Source organism: Chenopodium album, chromosome 20 (assembly GCF_948465745.1).
Source record: "Chenopodium album chromosome 20, dcCheAlbu1.1, whole genome shotgun sequence".
NCBI lineage: Eukaryota > Viridiplantae > Streptophyta > Magnoliopsida > Caryophyllales > Amaranthaceae > Chenopodium > Chenopodium album.
Window position 1 is genome coordinate 30,082,656 of NC_137853.1, and position 19,045 is coordinate 30,101,700.

Genomic DNA, 19,045 nt, shown 5'->3' on the forward strand with positions numbered 1-19,045 from the left:
GTAACCGACAGCTACGGTAGAATTTTTATACATCGCTTTATCAAATTCACATTGAAACTTAAATTTCATGATAAAGCAAATATATGTAGGATATTTCAATTTTGTTTTTAAATACGAAGTACTATAAGTCTCAATTTGTATATTTTATCCATGCTTTTGTTATTGATCGATATGTGATCGACGAACATTGGTGACTCACTATCCGTTAAATCCTGGATCCGCCACTGCCCATAACCTATATTAATAGGTGTAGATGGAGCATGGAAGAAATGGTCGGAATATTTTAGAAGTTCCTTCATCATTCTTGTATCCATGATCCTCTAGAAAATTCACGAACCATATCTAGCTACTTCCAAATGTCAATAATGCTCTCGAACGTTTAAGTAGGTTATTATTCTAGAGAAATCATGAGCAAGTAATGATTTTGCTTAATATATCTTTCCAAAAGCTTATAGAATATGCATAATATTCCACCAATTATAATAACGGGCCTAGAAAAATTGGGCCATACCCAACACCGAGCTTTGCTCTGGTGGTAATACTTAAAAAGCAGAGTCTGAGGTAATACAATGATCAAGAAATGGTGTCAAAAGATTCTAAGTTTAAGAAATATTGGGCAGCTCCCAAGGGTCTAACTTAATTAGGAAAATGGAAATCAAGGAGAATGGAGGCCGGAAGAGAAATCGAGAATATATCTTGCATGTTAAATACTGGAAAAGAAGCTTCTCGTCGGTAGGCTGAAATCGAAATCGGGTGGTAATCTTTTCAAATTTTCTCCTACAAAATTGTGCTTTTCCATACTTCAATTTCTTACTAACAAATTGAAATTTTATGATGACAAGTACTAATTTTGAGTAGATCAATTGATATCAAGTGAAGAGAGAGATAAATGAGGTAAAAATGGGTTTAAATTATTGTGTAGGAGGACTAGAAACTATGCATTATAAATGGAGTAGTACCTCCCTCTTATACAATGGTAGCTACAGTGAAGTTAATTGAAGGTTTACCTAATTTATTGTAATACGATGCATGCATATATATAGTAGTGGTTGTGCTCTCCAAGATGTTCAAGGTACCATTTATTATTGTCCCATAGCTTCAATCCAAGATCCCTTGACAACTCTCCAAAACCCCCTCTCAAACACAACATTATTCAAGCTTTTCTTCAACTTTGGGATGTACTTGACATACTACACATTTTTATTGATTTCTATATGTGATTTTTTGGCGTGGTAATAATTAAATTTTGATGAAGAAATCTATACTAATATATTAAAAGGCCATCATCTGCACTACCAACAATACTTCATGTTGCCTTAACTATATTAAAAAAATATATATGGGTGAAAAGGTTCGAACCCTTGACCTCTTTGAAGAAATGTTATTGTTTAACCATCTAGGCAAATTGTTGGTTATGCTTTATTGTTTCACACTAAATAATATTATACCATAAAAGTATTGAATATACATACTACATACACACTATTAAATGCTCTTAAAAATTAGCACTTGCACAACTACAAAAGTAGTATCCCGGGGCTACGCCCGGGCTACTCACTAGTTGAGTCATTACAAACTTGTCGCAGACTATCTTTTGAGGAGCATGAGCACTAGAATGATAATGATGATGAGCTCAGTAACTCTAAAAATAACTTTGAAGACAATAAAGTTGAAGAAGATATCAACAATGAAATGAATGCTTTTCTGCCAAACATGAATGATATTCACTCAAAGCTGCCCAATGAAGCCATTCCAATGATAGGGATGGAGTTTGCATCAGAAAAAATGGCTTATGATTTCTACAATAGATATTCTAGAGCTATTGGCCGGATTCGGAATTTGACTAAGCAAATTTCAAAGAGATGACAACATCGGTACTATTCTAGATAGCAGGGGCGGTCATGAGGGTGTAAGGGGTGATCGACCGAACAGGGCCCCAATTTTTAGGGGCCCCAAATTTTGGATATATGTTAGTTTCATGTTTAAACAGAAAAATAACATTGGAGTGATGGTTTGAGCTCTACTTTTTAAAACAAAAGTTTACGGTTCAATTCCTTAAACTAACAAATTTTACTTTTTCTTTGGGAAGCAATGCTAGAAAATGTCCATGTTCATTGAATAACCTCATAAAAATCTTCCCTTCCTTATTTCCCTTTATTCTCTCCTAAAAATTTTCAGCTTCTCTGCCATTTCCTTATTCACTCCTCAAAATTTTCAATTCTAACCAAAATATTTTAATCTTTCCCTTCTTTCTCCCAAAATATTTCAATCTACATTTATTTCTTCTTCAAAATTAACAATTACCTAAAATTAATTCACCTTTATTAATTTTTAAATATTATAATTTCCAATTTAAAACTTAATAATCATAATGAATGAATTTATTTTATGAAATAAATAATTGGTTACTTATATATATTGAATCTAGGGCCCAATTTGATAAGTTGAACAGGGCTCAAAAATATTATCCAATTATAGCCCCGGCCTGCTATATAGGATCATTTGTTGTTCTTTTGAAGCCCAGGTTTAAGGAGGAAAGATAAAAGGGCCCCTTATGTGAAGAAACATCAAGCTGTGACACAAGTTGGATGCTCTTGCTGCAATGATAAAAGTAAGCTCCCGAATTAATGGACGATTTCGTATTATTAAATTCAAACTACAACACAATCATGTTTTGTCAACACTGTGAGACTCGTCTATTTCGTTCCTATAGAAGTATCAACTCATCTCAAGCTAAATGAAGTTCATAAGTTGATATGGCATGCACTTCAGGCATTGCACCAAAAGCAAGTATGGAGTTGATGAGTAGAAGGACGCACTGGTGGGAGAGAAAATCTTGGTTTTCAGCGTGTAGATTGTAATAATTATTTGAAGAAGAAAAAAGAGAAAGAAATTAAAGTTAAGGATATGATACTGGCGGGGTTTTAGAGTACTTGCAATGAAAGCAAATTGATGATCTCATAGCATATATTTTTTTTGGGCTGATGCAAAAATGATGTACGACTATGAGTCTATGACTATTTTGGTGATGTAGTATGTTTTGATACCGCTTACAAAAAAATAAAGATGGTTCTAGTTTTTATCACAAAAAATTGAAAAAGAAAAAAGAGGGGGAGGGGGGTTAGGACATGGTAATTACTAATTATTGTGGTGTTTGGGAAGAGAAAATGATGATTAAAATTTGAAATTATGCAAGAAATTCATTTGGAAAATTGTTAGAAAATCTGTATGGAAAAGAGAAAAACAATACTGTAATAACTTTTGACACATTCACTAAAATAACTTTTGACACATTCCAGAACCACAACATCCAGTTGATTCAATTCCCCCCTATAGAGCTAGAACGTATCTTGCATGAAGATATTGTAGGAGTGGCTTTGCCACGATTTATTTCAGTTTAGTTTTTTGTTTTTTCTCGGGGCTTAGCCCCTCGTGAGCACCAAAAAAAAAAAAAAAAAAAAAGTAAGGAAAATCAAAGAGAAATTTTTTTTATATATTATTGGTATGAAATAGGATTTTCTATCCGTAATAAACTAATATTCCCTCTGTGTTTTTTTAAGTGTTACACTTACCAAACTCGGCCGTGTTTTAATAAGTGTTACACTTCCTATTTTGGCAAAAAGTTACACTTAAAATATTATATCTCTATCCTCTCGTGGTCTCCACCCGAACCCACTACTACTTTTTTTTTTAATTATTATATTTTTCCTCTCAAATTCATAATTTTCAATAAACAATTAACCCAATTATCTTTCTTTTACAATTTTTTAATACTCCAATTACCCCACTTATCTCTTATTTTATTTAAGTCAATTAAATTGTCTAAAACTATGTGCCGGTCAAAATTTAAGGGTTGAAAAAAGGAAAAAAAAGAAGTAAGACAATTCGCACATAAGGATTGAACATTGAAATACTGGTAAAAAAAAAGTTGAGGTTGGAATAAAGTTAGAATTGTGTATGAAAAAATCTTCCAATAATAGAGAAGTTGTATGGAGTAATATTTATATATGGAATTTCCTAATATGTTATTGTTTGAATATTACTAATAAGAAATTATATTTACTATATAAAAACTAACAACTAAAAACGTTGAATTACACACGTATTGCGGCTCTCTCTCTCTCTCTCTCTCTTTTTTTTTTTTTTTAAATTTTTTTACCCAACAAATTTTCTTTTTGATGCAAACCCAAAAAAAAGTTGAGTGATAAACAATGGATAAATTTAGGCAATGAAGTTTAGTTCTAGAATTGTATGTCTTACGTAAACCAACTTAAATTAATCTACTCCTAAGTCCTAACCCACTTAAAACTCTTATTTAAGGAAGTTTTCACAACAATAATCTTTTATATATATATTTGATCATTATACAAAGCCTTCCAAGACGAGTTCTCATAAATTTATACACAAATCTTAATAACAATATTAGCATAATATATATTAAACACAATGTCAAGCCAAGTTAGGCAAGACCGGCACAAAATTGTAGTTCTATTTAGAATTTTAAATCGTGGGGTTATAACAATAACCGGTGAAGAAATTAGAACAGCCATCAATGTCTTTAGGCAGTTGTCGGAAAGTGGCATTGAAACCTTTCATCATTTATTCTTACTTATTTATGGCTTTGATATTAGGGAATCCATCAATGCCTTTAGACAGGGGTCCGATAGTAGCGTAGAAATCTTTTATCAAATATTATCCAACATTATTACTAATGGCTTCTACGACAGCGATGGAGTATCAATGCACGCACAACGATCAACCAATGAATCCATTGTGGCTAATTTGAAAAGGGTGAGAGTTGAGGAGTTAGCGGTTGATATGGATGAAGTTTGCTCAATTTGCCTAGAAAATTTTGAAAAGAAAGAAGGAAAAGTAGAAGAATTGGTGTGTTTATTACCATGTAAACATGCTTTTCATGACGGTTGTATTGTTAAGTGGCTCAACCTTAACCACTTTTGTCCTCTGTGTCGTTTTGACTTGGCGGCTGCCCAGAGCTGGTAAACAAATCATTGAAATTCATATTAGTGATTAAATTCATTTAATTGTAATCAAAATTATTTGTAATTGTCAATAAATGCTCATATCCTTGTAATACTCATATATTTGTTCGTATGTAATACTTCATAGTACTCCTTCCATCCCTTAATATCCAAGAATCCAATGGTTAAGAATTATAAAAATAAAAAAATCCAAAGCCAAATTCTTTGGCTCCTCCAATAAGACCGCATCGTTGCAAACGAAGGAATTTATACTGCACTTATGTTATTGGGTTTAAGGGGTTTTGGAAAGAGATGCAAAAAAACCAAAACCATTTACGCTTCAGTTTTGTGGAACAATCTCATAATTGTTTTCTTTATTTTTTTTTTATTTTTTTTTATTTTTTTTTTTTACAAAAGCTCATAATTGTTCTTAAAAGCAAAAATATAAAACAGATTTTGTTACACTAAGTGCCTATTCACATTTACTTAATATCAATTCAGTCAGTTCAGCTCCAATCAGTTCAGTTCAGTTCAGCTCTAATCAGTTCAGTTCAGTTCAGCTCCTAATTTCCCTCTCTCATAAAATATTCATTTCAGCTCAATTCAGTTCAGTTCAGCTCCAATCAGTTCAGTTCAGTAAATGTGAACATACCCTAAGAATCATTGTCCAAAGTTTATCGGTGCCAAAAGATTTTACTCCGTATCAATAGTATTTTATATTTGTTCGTTATATTACTACAATAACTGATCTTGTTCGGATACTGTGAAGGGATCTTTAGGCCTTGTTTAGTTCATCTTATTCTTGCTTTTCTGATCTAAACTTATTATATCATTAATAATGTGTATATCATAATCATAATATATAATTTTTATAATTTTTTTATAATGAAATTATAGATATATTTTTTTGATGGACTTTTTGTGAAAACTACCTTATACAAGTTAGTTTTTCTGAAAAACTATCTTATTAAAAAAATGTTGTAAGAAGCTACGATCTTTTACACAATTGAAAATTCTACAATAGGTAAATGACGCGTTTTGATATGCATCACTAAAGCAACGTACCGCAATGTACCACTAATAAATTTAATTAAATACATTATTAATTTTTTTGCATTTTTTAAACACAGTTTGACTTTAGCTAAGATGGTAAATTGCATTATTACTTTGATTAGTAACTCATACAAGTAACAACCCCAGAATACAAGTAACACCTACGTGCAATGTAACCCATGATAAAACCAATAACACCCTACAAGTAACCTTTGTTGTACAATGTGGCCTGCCGCACTGAATAACCTATGTTTTTCATAAGATTTATCCCATGTTGTCCATAAATGTAACCCAAATTCATTATACGAGTGAAATCATGTAATTTAGAAATAAGTAACCCCATTTGTTCATTCAATTTAACCCAATATTTTTGTTTTTAAAACGAAAGAATAATCCCACTTATTTAAAAAAGTAATCTTTTTTTCTCATTTAAGTAACCTACATACGTTAAGATAACCCTATTTGCTCATTATCGTAACCCCCTATTACTTAAGTAATTGCCTTATATGTGATTATGTGGAGTGGCCACACCATGTAGTTAGCTATATACTATATAAGACTTTGTGAAAACATTGAGTTAACACTTGCCTTTAGCTCGTGGCTCTCGTTACACCAAAAAAATTAAAAAAATAATTTGAGTGATACCGAATAACGGATAAAATCTAATCTAATATCATATCATATAATAACTACTCGTAATATATAAAGCTAAACTTTTAGTCAGACTACAATACAACGACAATTGTCGTTCCAATTTTTCTCCAAGTGTCGCACCACATAGGCAATAATTTAACTTTGATATGACACATAGGATTTATTTGTACATATTTTTGTAAAATTGGATAAAATAGTTGGATAGATTCGGTAGGATAATAAAGTTACTCTGTATTTTAGAGTTTTATTTTCAATAAAATTTGGATAAATTTATTAGGATAAAAAAGTTTTTTAGAGTTTTGTTTTCAAAAATAAATTTGATTTAGAATTCAAATAACATTATTTTAAAAATCGATAAACAATCCGGGTATCTCACGGGGCACAAAACTATATATATAAAGGGGAAATTCTCGAGTTTTTTGAGAGCAACGTAAGATTTCATTTTCTTAGCACGCCATGTATGATAATAAATTTTAGTGGTAGCTAATTAAATACGAGATTATTAATTTCTTTTACAATTAAAATCAAATGTGACGTAAGCAAAATTGACAAATGAGTTTTTAAAGTTTAAATTAATTAAATAAAAAATATTATCTTTTAAGATTAGGAATTTTACCTTAACAGATTTTAGCACATAAATACAAAATCAAAAATATTAAAAAAAATTCAAATAAACCGTGTATCGCACGGCCTTCATCTAGTTATTTATAAAAATCAATAAATTTTTAGACGGTAAAGTATATATATATATATATATATATATATATATATATATATATATGTATATATATATATATATTTTTTTTTTTGACACAAAGTATAATCTAGTCCTAGAACAGTATGTAGCCCAAAAGTAATTAAAAGCAAATAAACCATTCATAAACCTACTTTAAGTCGAATAACTTGGCACTTACGTTAACAGACTTAAAAATTATCTACTCTTATATAAATACAGTTTTCCCAACAATACTATTCTATGCATATATGATCATTATATATAGACTTTCAAGACTAGTTTTCATAAATCAATACACAAATCTTAATAAAATTATTAGCATAATAGAAAACATGTCAAGCCAAGATATGCCCCATATTCAAGTTATTATTCGAACTCTTTATCCCTCTAATGATGAACATATTACCGGTGAAAACATTAGGGAAGCCATGGATGCCTATAGGCAGCTGTCAGATTATGGCCTAGTAATCGTTAATAATATATTTTCCAATATTGTTAATGACTTCCACAACCGCGTTGGAGTATCAACACGTGCACAACGACCCGCCGATGAATTGGTCATAGCCAATTTGAAGAGGGTGAGAGTTGAGGAGTTAGTGGTTGATCATGTTGATGATGTTTGTTCAATATGCCTAGAAAAGTTTGAAAAGAAACCAGACACAAAAGAAGAAGAAGAAGCAAAAGAATTGGTGTGTTTATTACCGTGTAAACATGCTTTCCATGAAGGTTGTATTGTTAAGTGGCTTAAGTTGAAGAACTTTTGTCCTCTGTGTCGTTTTAAGTTGGCAGCTGACGAGAACTCGGGAACAAATAATTTGGATTCATTTAGTGATTAAATTCTTTTTAATGTAATCAAGATTATTTTTAATTGTCAATAAATAATTATATTTTGTAAGTCTCTTGAACGCTTTTAAAACGTTGGATAATCTTCTAAATAACCTTCTAAAATAATCCTTAATTTGGTGAATCACGTGTTGATCAGATCGGTATAATTAATGTTTATTTCAAGTTAATATTTTTATTTTTAATTATTTTATCCAATGTTCTTCGTTAGCTTTTGCCTTTTTTAAAACTTGTATATTTGTTTGTATGTAGTACTTTAATTGTAATAAATGCTTGGTTTTCTCCTCCCTCAAGAAAAAAAAAAAAAAAAAAATTCTTGGTTTTCTCCAAGAATCAAAAGTTCCATTCCAATCCATATATTGTAGTCAACCCAACCGTATGTTGAAAACCTTCAATTTTTTTTTTTTTTTTTTTATATTTTTAAATTGTAAGTTTTTTTTTTTTTTTTTTTAATTGTAAGTTGCACACGGTAATTGGTTAGGTTCACATAAAAGACAAATACATGCGTTTTTAAAAATATCAATTTGCCACGTAGATTCTTTTAAATTACGCCACATTACTTCACAAATATTTCATGACGCCACATCACCTACGCAGCTTCTCTTTCTGTCATATCTTCACCAAAGTAACCCACATTACTTTAGATAAAAGTATAAAGTTAAGGGGATTATTTTAACACCCAGCCACTTAACAAAGTTGACTATTTAACCATCTTCACTCATTATCAAGTATGTTACAAATATGAAAAAGAAATGCATGATTGGCGATTTTAGATTTTAAAATTCTTTAAAAAAAAAAAAAAAAAAAAAAACACTTCAATTGCATGATTACAAAAGTAGTAACCTGGGGCAATGCTCGGGTTACTCACTATTAGGTAAATAGAAAGCAAACCAAAAATAAAAATTGTACATATAAAGTATTTGTTTTTTTTTTTTTGAAGACACATATAAAGTATTTGTTATTTAAGAATTTTTTTAAAAAAACAAAAAGTACTCCGTTTTTGTTATTAGAGCCTCGTAATGTTTCAAGAAACCCTTAATATTGTTGTACTCCTTATTTATTTTTTGGGTGAGAATTAAACCTAATTCTTTTATACCCAGTAATTATTTTGAATAATAACTGTATATAAAAATTACGTAGTCTTTCCCTTAAAAAAAAAATAAAAAAATTACGTAGTCTTTGATTGACTATAACGAACGAACCTAGAATATTTTTTAATTATATCATGATCGATTATGAAAATCATCTAATTATCGGATAAAAAGATAAAACAAATTTATGTGGAGTAGATTTTTTTTTAAGAATTTTTTTATTCGTATAAAAAGAAGATATATGTATTTTAAGATAAAGTTTGCTTTTTAAAAAAAAAAATAAAAAAGATAAAGTTGCATCTTCAATAAGAAAACTTGATAACATATACCGATATACGTTTATCTTATATGGAGAAAAACATATAGTTCATATAATCCAAGTCTGTTTATTGTTATGAATAAATGAATAATTGGATAAGTATTAGATAATATAAACAAACTTAATCCAAAATAACAAAAATTATCTTTTAATATGCAATTTCCCTATATAAAGCCTTCACCACAACATCAAAAACCACAACAAAATATAAGCTATTAACCCTTTAAATTTAGTGTAACAAACGTCAAAAAGAGAGAAATTCAAGATAATGGGGAAAGGAGGAAGTGTTAGTGATGTTGCTTCTGTTTCAGAGAACAAGGCTGCTTGGTTATATGGAGTTAATGATCTTCGGATCCTTCCGTTTAAGCTACCTGCTCTCGGTAATTTACTTGTACCCTGAACCCCTTGGTATAAGATTTGTATGTCGCGTTATATTAATTAATAGTGTAATTTGAACTAGTAACGTGACAATTTATATCTCTATAGATGATTTGCTTTATTCCGTTTATTGATTTCTTTTGGAATATAATGTTGAATGTGACATAAAATTTTGGTATGTGACAGGACCTAAAGATGTGAGAGTAAGAATGAAGGCTGTTGGGATTTGTGGGAGTGATGTGCATTATTTGAAGGTATATAATTACATATATGATATAAGTTACACAAATTTTATTTCCATGATTATTAATTGTAATGCTAATTTAAGTTCATTGTATTATGGTTAACTTGATTAGACAATGAGCTGTGGTGACTACCATGTGACCGAGCCTATGGTGATCGGTCATGAATGTGCCGGGGTCATTGAAGAAGTCGGGAGTGAGGTTACCTCACTCGTTCTGGGGGATCGAGTGGCTCTTGAACCCGGGATTGGTTGTTGGCAGTGTAACAGGTGCAAAGAAGGGTCTTACAATCTCTGCCCTGATATGCGCTTCTTTGCTACCCCTCCCATTCATGGATCTCTTGCTGATCAGGTACATATTTAATTAATAATAATATTATCTAATTAATTATGTTAAATATATTTGTTATTATGAGCATATCTGATATAATATAATTATAAGGTCCACTAACTTGTTATGTATGTAGATTGTGCATCCTGCAGATCTATGTTTCAAGCTGCCTGAAAATGTCTCATTGGAGGAAGGTGCAATGTGTGAGCCATTAAGTGTTGGTGTGTATGGTTGTCGCCGAGCTAATGTTGGTGCTGAGACTAATGTTTTGATCATCGGAGCTGGACCTATTGGCCTTGTCACTTTGCTGTCAGCTCGTGCTTTTGGTGCTCCTAGAATCGTAGTGGCAGATGTGGATGATCACCGTCTCTCTGTTGCAAAGAGCCTTGGTGCTGATGGAGTTGTTAAAGTTTCATCAACTAAAGAGGTTTGTTGCTTTACAAACTACTTATGTACACTTCTAAAATAATGCACTACAAATGTCTATAATAAGTAAAGTCCTGTTTTTGTTGCAGTTTGTCTCAGCAGAAGTGGATGAGATAAAGAAAATAATGGGAAAAGATATAGATGTAACTTTGGATTGTGCTGGTTTTGAGAAAACTGTATCAACTGCTTTCGGTGCTACTCGTAATGGTGGTAAGGTGTGTTTGATTGGAATGGGTCATTGCAATATGACTGTTCCTCTTACACCAGCTGCATCAAGGTAATTAAATATCAGTTATAACTATCAGTAATAAGTTTATTATTTAAACTCTTTCTCAAGAAAACATTGGTCGAATATTAATTCTGTTATGTTGTTACACATGTATCACAGGGAAGTAGATGTGTTGGGTGTATTCCGATACAAAAATACATGGCCACAATGTATTGAGTTCATAAGCACTGGGAAGATCGATGTGAAGCCTTTGATTACTCACCGATTTGGATTCACTCAAGAAGATGTAGTGAAGGCTTTCGAGACTAGTGCTAAGGGTGGCAAAGCTATTAAGGTCATGTTCAACCTCTAGAGGATTGACGTTTTAGGGCATTAGTTGATTAGCATTTTCACCAGAACAAACAATAAGGTGTATACTACTTTTTTAGGATCTCTAAGATACAATTTTTAATTAAGATTTCAATTATGTAATGAATTTTAATAAATAAATCTTCTACTCTTAGGACAAGTTTTAAGTTGACCTGCTTAATTTTTCAGCAAAGTAATAACTGTTGCCAGTTGCCTAAGCTAATAGATAGGGCGACTTGAGGGAGATTCCAAAATCATCATCCTTACTTAACAGGACGCGATTGATCTTATATCTTCTGCAAGTGAATTATCAGAAAAAGTAGGCTAGAGTACATAATCTGTATTCATAAGCTTTACTTCCATATTTAACTTAAGAGATAACCAACCAATTTCATTACTAGATTTCTGAAACATATTAAGAACTTCCTGCAGCCCTAAAAGTTTATCTTGGATACAACACCCCGGTTGAAATGCTCCTTAAGAATAATATTCCTTTTAACTAGGATTTTCAAAATTGCTTTGTTCATAGTATTACAAAAGCTGATTGGGCGAAAATGGTTAGAATATTTTGGAGCTGAGACTGCATTTTAGGTATCAAGATACGATTTGACTGATAAGGATTAAAGGATGAGAGCCATGAAAGTTAAAAAATCTTGGATAGCTTTTGCTACGGAAGGACCAACAATATGCCAATAAAATTGAAAGAAATGCGAGCCATAACCATAAGAACCAGGGGACTTTGTGAGGATTCATATCAAAAAAGGCAGGCAAATCTCATCACAAGTATTAAGTGCAGTTAAGACTTTGTAAATTTGTCGAAAGACTTTGTACATCTTTATAGGCATATTATAAACTTAAAAATGGTTGTTATAAGATTTCTCAACACGAGTATGTGAGAATCCCTTACCATCTTTGTAGCTTTCTTAACTCAATGCATCCTCTAAAAGTCTTAGGGCCTGTTCTCTTACGTTGAAATTCAGTTTAGTTAAGCTGAATTCAGTTCAGTTCAGCTCCTAATTTCCTTCTCTTATAAAATATTCATTTCAGTTCAGTTCAGCTGAGTTCAGTTCAGTTCAGCTGAGTTCAGTCAATGAGAACAGACCCTTAGTGCTACTAAGAATCAGGTTAGGCTTGATGTCAAATTTGACACCAAGAAATCACTTAGCCTGATAGCTTGTATTCAATAGGGAGTGTTTCCTGCTAATTTTTGAAAATCTTGACACAAAGCACATAGAATAAATAGCAAGCCCTGCAAAACCAGTAAACAATAGGAGTAACAGAACTGGTCAGTGTACTGTAATGGGATCTTAGAGGTTTCCAATGTGTAAATCTTACTATATACTAACTGGTTTCTGCAAACTCAGGTATGAAAGTTAGTCTTTGGTATGCTATCAAAATTCAGTTCATGAAAAAGATACTCTTATATTTGCTACATTAGACTCTCAACACATCTGCAATTAATTAGGTAAACTGATGATGGCAAAACGGTATGTACTGTCATATGCAAATAGGCCGAACTAGAAATAAACGATTATTAGGATTGTATATGGAAGACCGCTAGCTAGTAGCTTATACTTCTTGTGATATTAATAGTGTTTACTAAAGTAAAAATCTCACACTTAATTCATCCCTAAAATTCAATATTCTTAAAAATCTATATCACATAATCTGAGATTGCTTGGTTACATTTATCAATGAAATATTCCTGAAATAAGTTGAAAAGAACGGAGTTTAACATCTAAGTTGGACACCCAATGAAGAATGTGTCAAACTTCTTATTGATACGGATCATTAAAAGTTAAAAACATAACATTTGTGATTGAAACAGCATACTAGATAGTTCCCTAACAAACATCATATTAAAATGCAGGGTGTGTTTCATAATGAATTTCTAAAATGTTCCTTTGGTTCGAAAATGAAGAAACAAGGATAATTCAGTCTTCCTTCATGCATCATGAGACTGCAGTGTTATTATCACTTCAGTTTCCTTCAATGAGAAAACATGCCTTCCTGCCTTATGAAGATGATTATAATCTTCAGACAAATTTACCAATGTGTCAAAAGAGTGTTAATTGTACCAATCTAGTTTATTGGCCCGAAATAAGTCTAGCTAGCAAGGATCACAAGCTCTATATAACCTATAAAATAACTGTGCTTTTCTATACGCACAACCCTGGTGTAGAACAGTAGAAACCATCACCCCTTTGCTCTACATCGCCAAGTAAAGCAACTATAACGATATCTGTTCTTTTTTTTAAGCACAACCCTGAGTGTAGAAAACGTCACCTTTTGCTTTACATTACCAAGTTAAGCAAAGCAATGAAGGATTTTCCATAGATAGACAAACAAAAAAGATTGCCTTCCAAACAACCTATAGATAGCAGTGTTAGAAAAAAAATAAATACATCACTAACCAAGCACTAATTAAAAGTTATAGTGGATAACATGGAGATTATCGATTGTATGTTAAGAAAATAAATTTAATGTGTTGAATCTACCACTCTTGCTCGATTCAATAAGCAATTAAGCAGAGGCAATGTCCACACCAACATCTGCAGGTGACTTCAGATATACTTTTACACCGTCTTCCATTTCATCTGTCTCCTCTTTACGTGCATGACAAACAGCAGTATCAGCAAAGATATAGCACCCAAAAGTGGTTACAGCAGCCAATGAAACCCAGAATCCTGAAGTGCTGAATCAAAATTGAATATCCATATAAAACATTAAGTCACCCTATAACTCAATGGCAGGGCAACATCAAGAATAACTTAATCAAACAGAAAACTCAGATATCGTTTTCTATGATAAAGGGTTTCGCTAATTTCCCATCATGCGTAGAAAAAAGGTGAAATTAGAAGTAGAGTTTTGGAAGAATGTCTTGGAAATTAGTGTCAACGTTTATAGTCATTTTTTTTTTTGGTTAAGTTTGCTCATGTATTGTGCTGGACCATAAGCACATACTGACATACAAGTGCTAAAGAGGCAGAGGAGAAAAACAGAATCTGCTACTTTCATGATCAGAAACTGAGACTCAGGAGAATCATCCAAAACTCCAAAAACGAGAATAGATGGAAACATGTTAGCACAACTGAAACTAAAGAACAATACAGGGCTATGAGCCTAGTGAGGGTACAAGTGTGATGATGGTTTAGTGGTGAAGATGAGATTTATGGATCCAATTGTAACTCTGAAGTCAGCGGAGGCATAGGTATTTTCATACCTGCGCCTTCTACTACATGAACCTAAAATGATTTTGCTAAATATGCTTCTTTAATTGTTGCTGCAACTGCTGTGCTATTGGTTTTCTGATGAAAATGAGTGTATAAATAAATGCTATCAGTGGATTATAGCAAGTCTACCAAAAATGTATCCCTGCTTCATTTGAATGAACTTCATTTCAAAGAGAAAACTGCATCATAAACACACTCAGATTCTCTGATCAGCTCATATCAATATACAAGTTCAAATGTTGCCACATTAATAAGGATTATTTCGATAAAACTTCTAATATGGAAACTTGTCCATACACGGGATTGATCTAAACATAATCCGAACTTCATAAAGTACACAGATCAACTAGGTGTACACAATGGTATTACTTTAATATCTCAATGATAAGTTAATAACAGTGCACCAATGCATGTTAGAGTAAAAATTCCCACTCCCCAAACCTACCTTCAGATAGGTAGGGGAAAATTTGCTTTGCACAATGACTTGAGTAGTTGCCTATTGGAAAACACTGTGTTAATGTCAATAATCTTGCAAGTAGCCAATGATCAATCTCAAGCCTTTAATAATTTGTTGATGTACTGAAAAATGTAATACTTGAAATTGAGATTTATAATTTGAAACTCATATTATAGCATTTAATTATAGATGTGCAATCTTAGGGATCTTTACACTTATTGTATGCTATGGTGTATATATATAATATCGTCGACCCTTCAAAGGTTGAACATGACCTTGATGGCTTTGCCACCCTTAGCACTTGTTTCAAAAGCCTTCATAACATCCTCTTGAGTAAATCCAAATCGGTGCGTAATGAGAGGTTTCACATCAATCTTCCCACTGCTTATGAACTCAATGCATTGTGGCCAAGTATTCTTGTAGCGGAACACTCCCAACACATCCACCTCCCTGTCATATAGACAACATAACAAAATTTATACATAAACTTTCTTGAAAATTTACTTTAATTAACATCATAAAGTAAGATGTATGTTTACCTTGATGCAGCAGGGGTAAGAGGAACAGTCATGTTGCAATGACCCATTCCAATCAAACAAACCTTACCACCATTACGAGTAGCACCAAAAGCAGTTGAGACAGTCTTCTCAAAACCAGCACAATCCAAAGTAACATCAATATCTTTTCCCATCACTTTCTTAATCTCATCAATTTCAGCTGAAACAAACTGCAAAAAAAAAAACAATATTTTAGATACATTCAAAAAACAACAATCATCAATTAGTTTATAGGTAATTTGTAAAGCATTATCAAACCTCCTTAGTTGATGAAACTTTAACAATTCCATCAGCACCAAGGCTCATTGCAACAGAGAGACGATGATCATCCACATCTGCCACCACAATCCTAGGCGCACCAAAAGCACGAGCTGATAGCAAGGCAACAAGGCCAATAGGTCCAGCCCCAATGATCAAGACAGTAGTCTCAGCACTAACATTAGCACGGCGACAACCATACACACCAACACTCAATGGCTCACACATTGCACCTTCCTCCAATGAGACATTTTCAGGCAGCTTGAAACATAAGTCTGCAGGATGCACAATCTACATACAAATATCCATGATCATAAACCATGCTAGTAGACCTTATAATAATAAACAATTAATGTATAATCGTTGCAAAAAATATAAAATGGAGGTAATATTAATTAGATATAAACCTGATCAGCAAGAGATCCATGAATAGGAGGGGTAGCAAAGAAGCGCATATCAGGGCAAAGATTGTAAGACCCTTCTTTGCACCGGTCACACCTCCAACAACCAATCCCGGGCTCAAGAGCTACACGATCCCCCGGAACGAGTGAGGTAACCTCGCTACCGACTTCTTCAATGATCCCAGCACATTCATGACCGATCACCATAGGCTCGGTGACATGGTAGTCACCACAGCTCATTGTCTAATCAAATTAACCATAATACAATGAAATTAGCATTACAATTAATTATAAAAATATTATTAATAAATTTGCATAATGTATATGTAACATATGAAAATACCTTCAAGTAGTGCACATCACTACCACAAATCCCAACAGCCTTCATTCTTACTCTCACATCTTGTGGTCCTGTCACAAAAAAAAAAAAAAAAAAAAACAAACAAATAAATAAATTATATGTTACCTTTAATTTTCTAATAAAATTATTTATTTTGTCACGTGCACACAAACATAACTAGTTTAAAATTTTAAATTACACTATTAACGTGACAATTAAATCTAGACGAGTATAAATTAATTACCGAGAGCAGGGAGCTGGAAAGGAAGAATCCGAAGATCATTAACTCCATATAGCCAAGCAGCCTTGTTCTCTGAAAGAGAGGCAACATCACTAGCACTTGCTCCTTTACCCATTTTATCCTAAATTTCTCTCTTTTCAAGTTTATCACACAATCCTAAATGAATATTTTTGTTGTGAATTTTGATTAATGGGTGAAGGGTTTATATAGGGAAAATGTTGGATTATTGCTTAAAATGTTGGATTAACTTTGTCATTTGATATCTATCCTATGAGATTCTGGGTTTATCTCAAGGATTATAATCTTGATCTTTCAAAGTAACATATCCTATTTGATTTTATTATTTATCTTTTTTTTTTTTTTCATAACCATATTATCTGATCTTCCCTTTTATGCTATCCAAAAAAAAGATATTATCCATATAATCCAGATTTAATAAAAATAATTTCCACCAAAAAAAAGATTTAATAAAAATAATTCACTAAGATTTTAAATTTAAAGATATAAAAACCATCTTCCAAAATATTAATTAGTCGTCATCAGTGACATCTCTGGTCACATAGAATGATAACTACCATACGAGTATTTATATTCCTCTTCACAAACTTTTAAATAAAACGGATTTACTGAACATCCGTTATAAAGTGACAATAAAATGTGCAAAAGTTACACTAAAACGCACAAAAGTTACCGTGACATATGTAAGAGTTATTTATGCTTTATTGATAAATTTAACAAAAGTAACACTAAATTTGACAAAAGTGACTAAATCTAACAAAAGTGTACCCGATACACGTAAATTACTGAAAACCGGGTGTATACAAAAGTTTTCCATTCTTCTTTCATCACAATGTTGGGATATTTTTACTATTCACACATTGCACTCTTTTGGCTATCTTTTATGGTTATGTAAAATCTTAATAGAATAATTTCAATATATAATTTTAAATAAAATAAAATAATATAATATACAAGTATTTTTTTTTATTTATACCTTTTTATACTAGAATGAAACCGCAAATTTTCTTAAAAAAAGACCAGGCACTCGGGTAATTTAGAATCTATTATCATATTATGCCTAAATTGTTTTTAGTAATCTATCCATAACTTATTACTATACCCTTAGGGCGTGTTCAGCGCTAGCTTTTGAGTAGCTTTTAGGTATCTTTTAGTGGTTTGACTTGGTCAAATCGCTACTTAACAAAAAATGTGAGTGTTTGGTAAGGTAGTGGTTAGGGTAGCTTTTAGTGGTGGAGGTAGCTTTTGTGAAAAGTTAGAAAAATTAGCTTTTGAAATTTGAGGTAGCTGTTGAAAATTTAATCTATAGTTTTAAAAATAAAATATTGATTTTTATATGTAACAGCTAGTCAACCGCTACTTTACCGAACACTTATATCTAAATTATTTATCTTCACAGCTAACAGCTTGTTGACAGCTAACACCTACCTACACAGCTACAGCTGCCTCCACAGCTACAGCTACCTTCACAGCTATATTTATCAATCCCAATTCGATATATGAGTATATTATTATTAAAAGGAAAATGTTATACATAGCTCTTAGGGCTACATATAAGCATTAAATTTACCCTTGAAAATCGTAAAAAGTTAAGAAATCATGAACAATAAACACTAATTACACTAATTTACGCGTGTTTTTTGTCATGAATTCTTAATTTTATACCATTTCCAAGAGTATATTTAATGCTTATATATAGCCCTTAGTGCTACATATAGCATTACCCTTATTAAAAACGTTTACAGATACATCATTTTCCATTTATTAGTACTCGAAATAATAAGCATTTACGGAGTATTATTTAAGATAGTAAAATTATAGGGAAAAAAAATATCATGCAAAATGGTGGGTAGACATGTACATTATCAAAATCTAATTAATTACACAACTACCCCCTTTAATTAATAAGCGT

At 31.9% G+C, this 19,045-nt stretch overlaps 3 protein-coding genes across 3 annotated transcripts; 2 read left to right on the plus strand and 1 right to left on the minus strand.

Moving 5' to 3' along the window:
- The first annotated feature begins 7,754 nt into the window (after window positions 1–7,754).
- Window positions 7,755–8,258, plus strand: LOC145597006 (E3 ubiquitin-protein ligase RDUF2-like). The gene has a single exon (XM_081653192.1). It carries the CDS (start codon window positions 7,755–7,757, stop codon window positions 8,256–8,258), a length of 504 nt encoding a protein of 167 aa, XP_081509318.1.
- A 1,522-nt stretch (window positions 8,259–9,780) lies between these two features.
- On the plus strand, window positions 9,781–11,788 carry LOC145597735 (sorbitol dehydrogenase-like). Its single transcript, XM_081653976.1, has 6 exons — window positions 9,781–10,055; window positions 10,240–10,307; window positions 10,410–10,646; window positions 10,762–11,052; window positions 11,141–11,328; window positions 11,440–11,788. Exons 1-6 carry the CDS (start codon window positions 9,944–9,946, stop codon window positions 11,630–11,632), a joined length of 1,089 nt encoding a protein of 362 aa, XP_081510102.1. The 5' UTR covers window positions 9,781–9,943; the 3' UTR covers window positions 11,633–11,788.
- Window positions 11,789–15,415: 3,627 nt separating this feature from the next.
- On the minus strand, window positions 15,416–17,392 carry LOC145597734 (sorbitol dehydrogenase-like). Its single transcript, XM_081653975.1, has 6 exons — window positions 17,119–17,392; window positions 16,878–16,945; window positions 16,541–16,777; window positions 16,134–16,424; window positions 15,858–16,045; window positions 15,416–15,768 (listed from the first exon to the last, which is right to left on the minus strand). The coding sequence occupies exons 1-6, from the start codon at window positions 17,228–17,230 to the stop codon at window positions 15,576–15,578; spliced, it is 1,089 nt and encodes a 362-aa protein (XP_081510101.1). The 5' UTR covers window positions 17,231–17,392; the 3' UTR covers window positions 15,416–15,575.
- Between the last annotated feature and the right edge of the window lie 1,653 nt (window positions 17,393–19,045).

Bases quoted from the DNA above. Each gene is read 5' to 3' on its own strand.
- LOC145597006 (XM_081653192.1), top strand. From the start codon at position 7,755: ATGTCAAGCCAAGATATGCCCCATATTCAAGTTATTATTCGAACTCTT.
- LOC145597735 (XM_081653976.1), top strand. From the start codon at position 9,944: ATGGGGAAAGGAGGAAGTGTTAGTGATGTTGCTTCTGTTTCAGAGAAC. The intron at 10,647-10,761 runs GTACATATTTAA...TTATGTATGTAG, and splicing joins ATGGATCTCTTGCTGATCAG to ATTGTGCATCCTGCAGATCT. The intron at 11,329-11,439 runs GTAATTAAATAT...CATGTATCACAG, and splicing joins CTTACACCAGCTGCATCAAG to GGAAGTAGATGTGTTGGGTG.
- LOC145597734 (XM_081653975.1), bottom strand. From the start codon at position 17,230: ATGGGTAAAGGAGCAAGTGCTAGTGATGTTGCCTCTCTTTCAGAGAAC. The intron at 16,425-16,540 runs GTTTATATCTAA...ATTTGTATGTAG, and splicing joins ATGGATCTCTTGCTGATCAG to ATTGTGCATCCTGCAGACTT. The intron at 15,769-15,857 runs GTAAACATACAT...TCTATATGACAG, and splicing joins CTTACCCCTGCTGCATCAAG to GGAGGTGGATGTGTTGGGAG.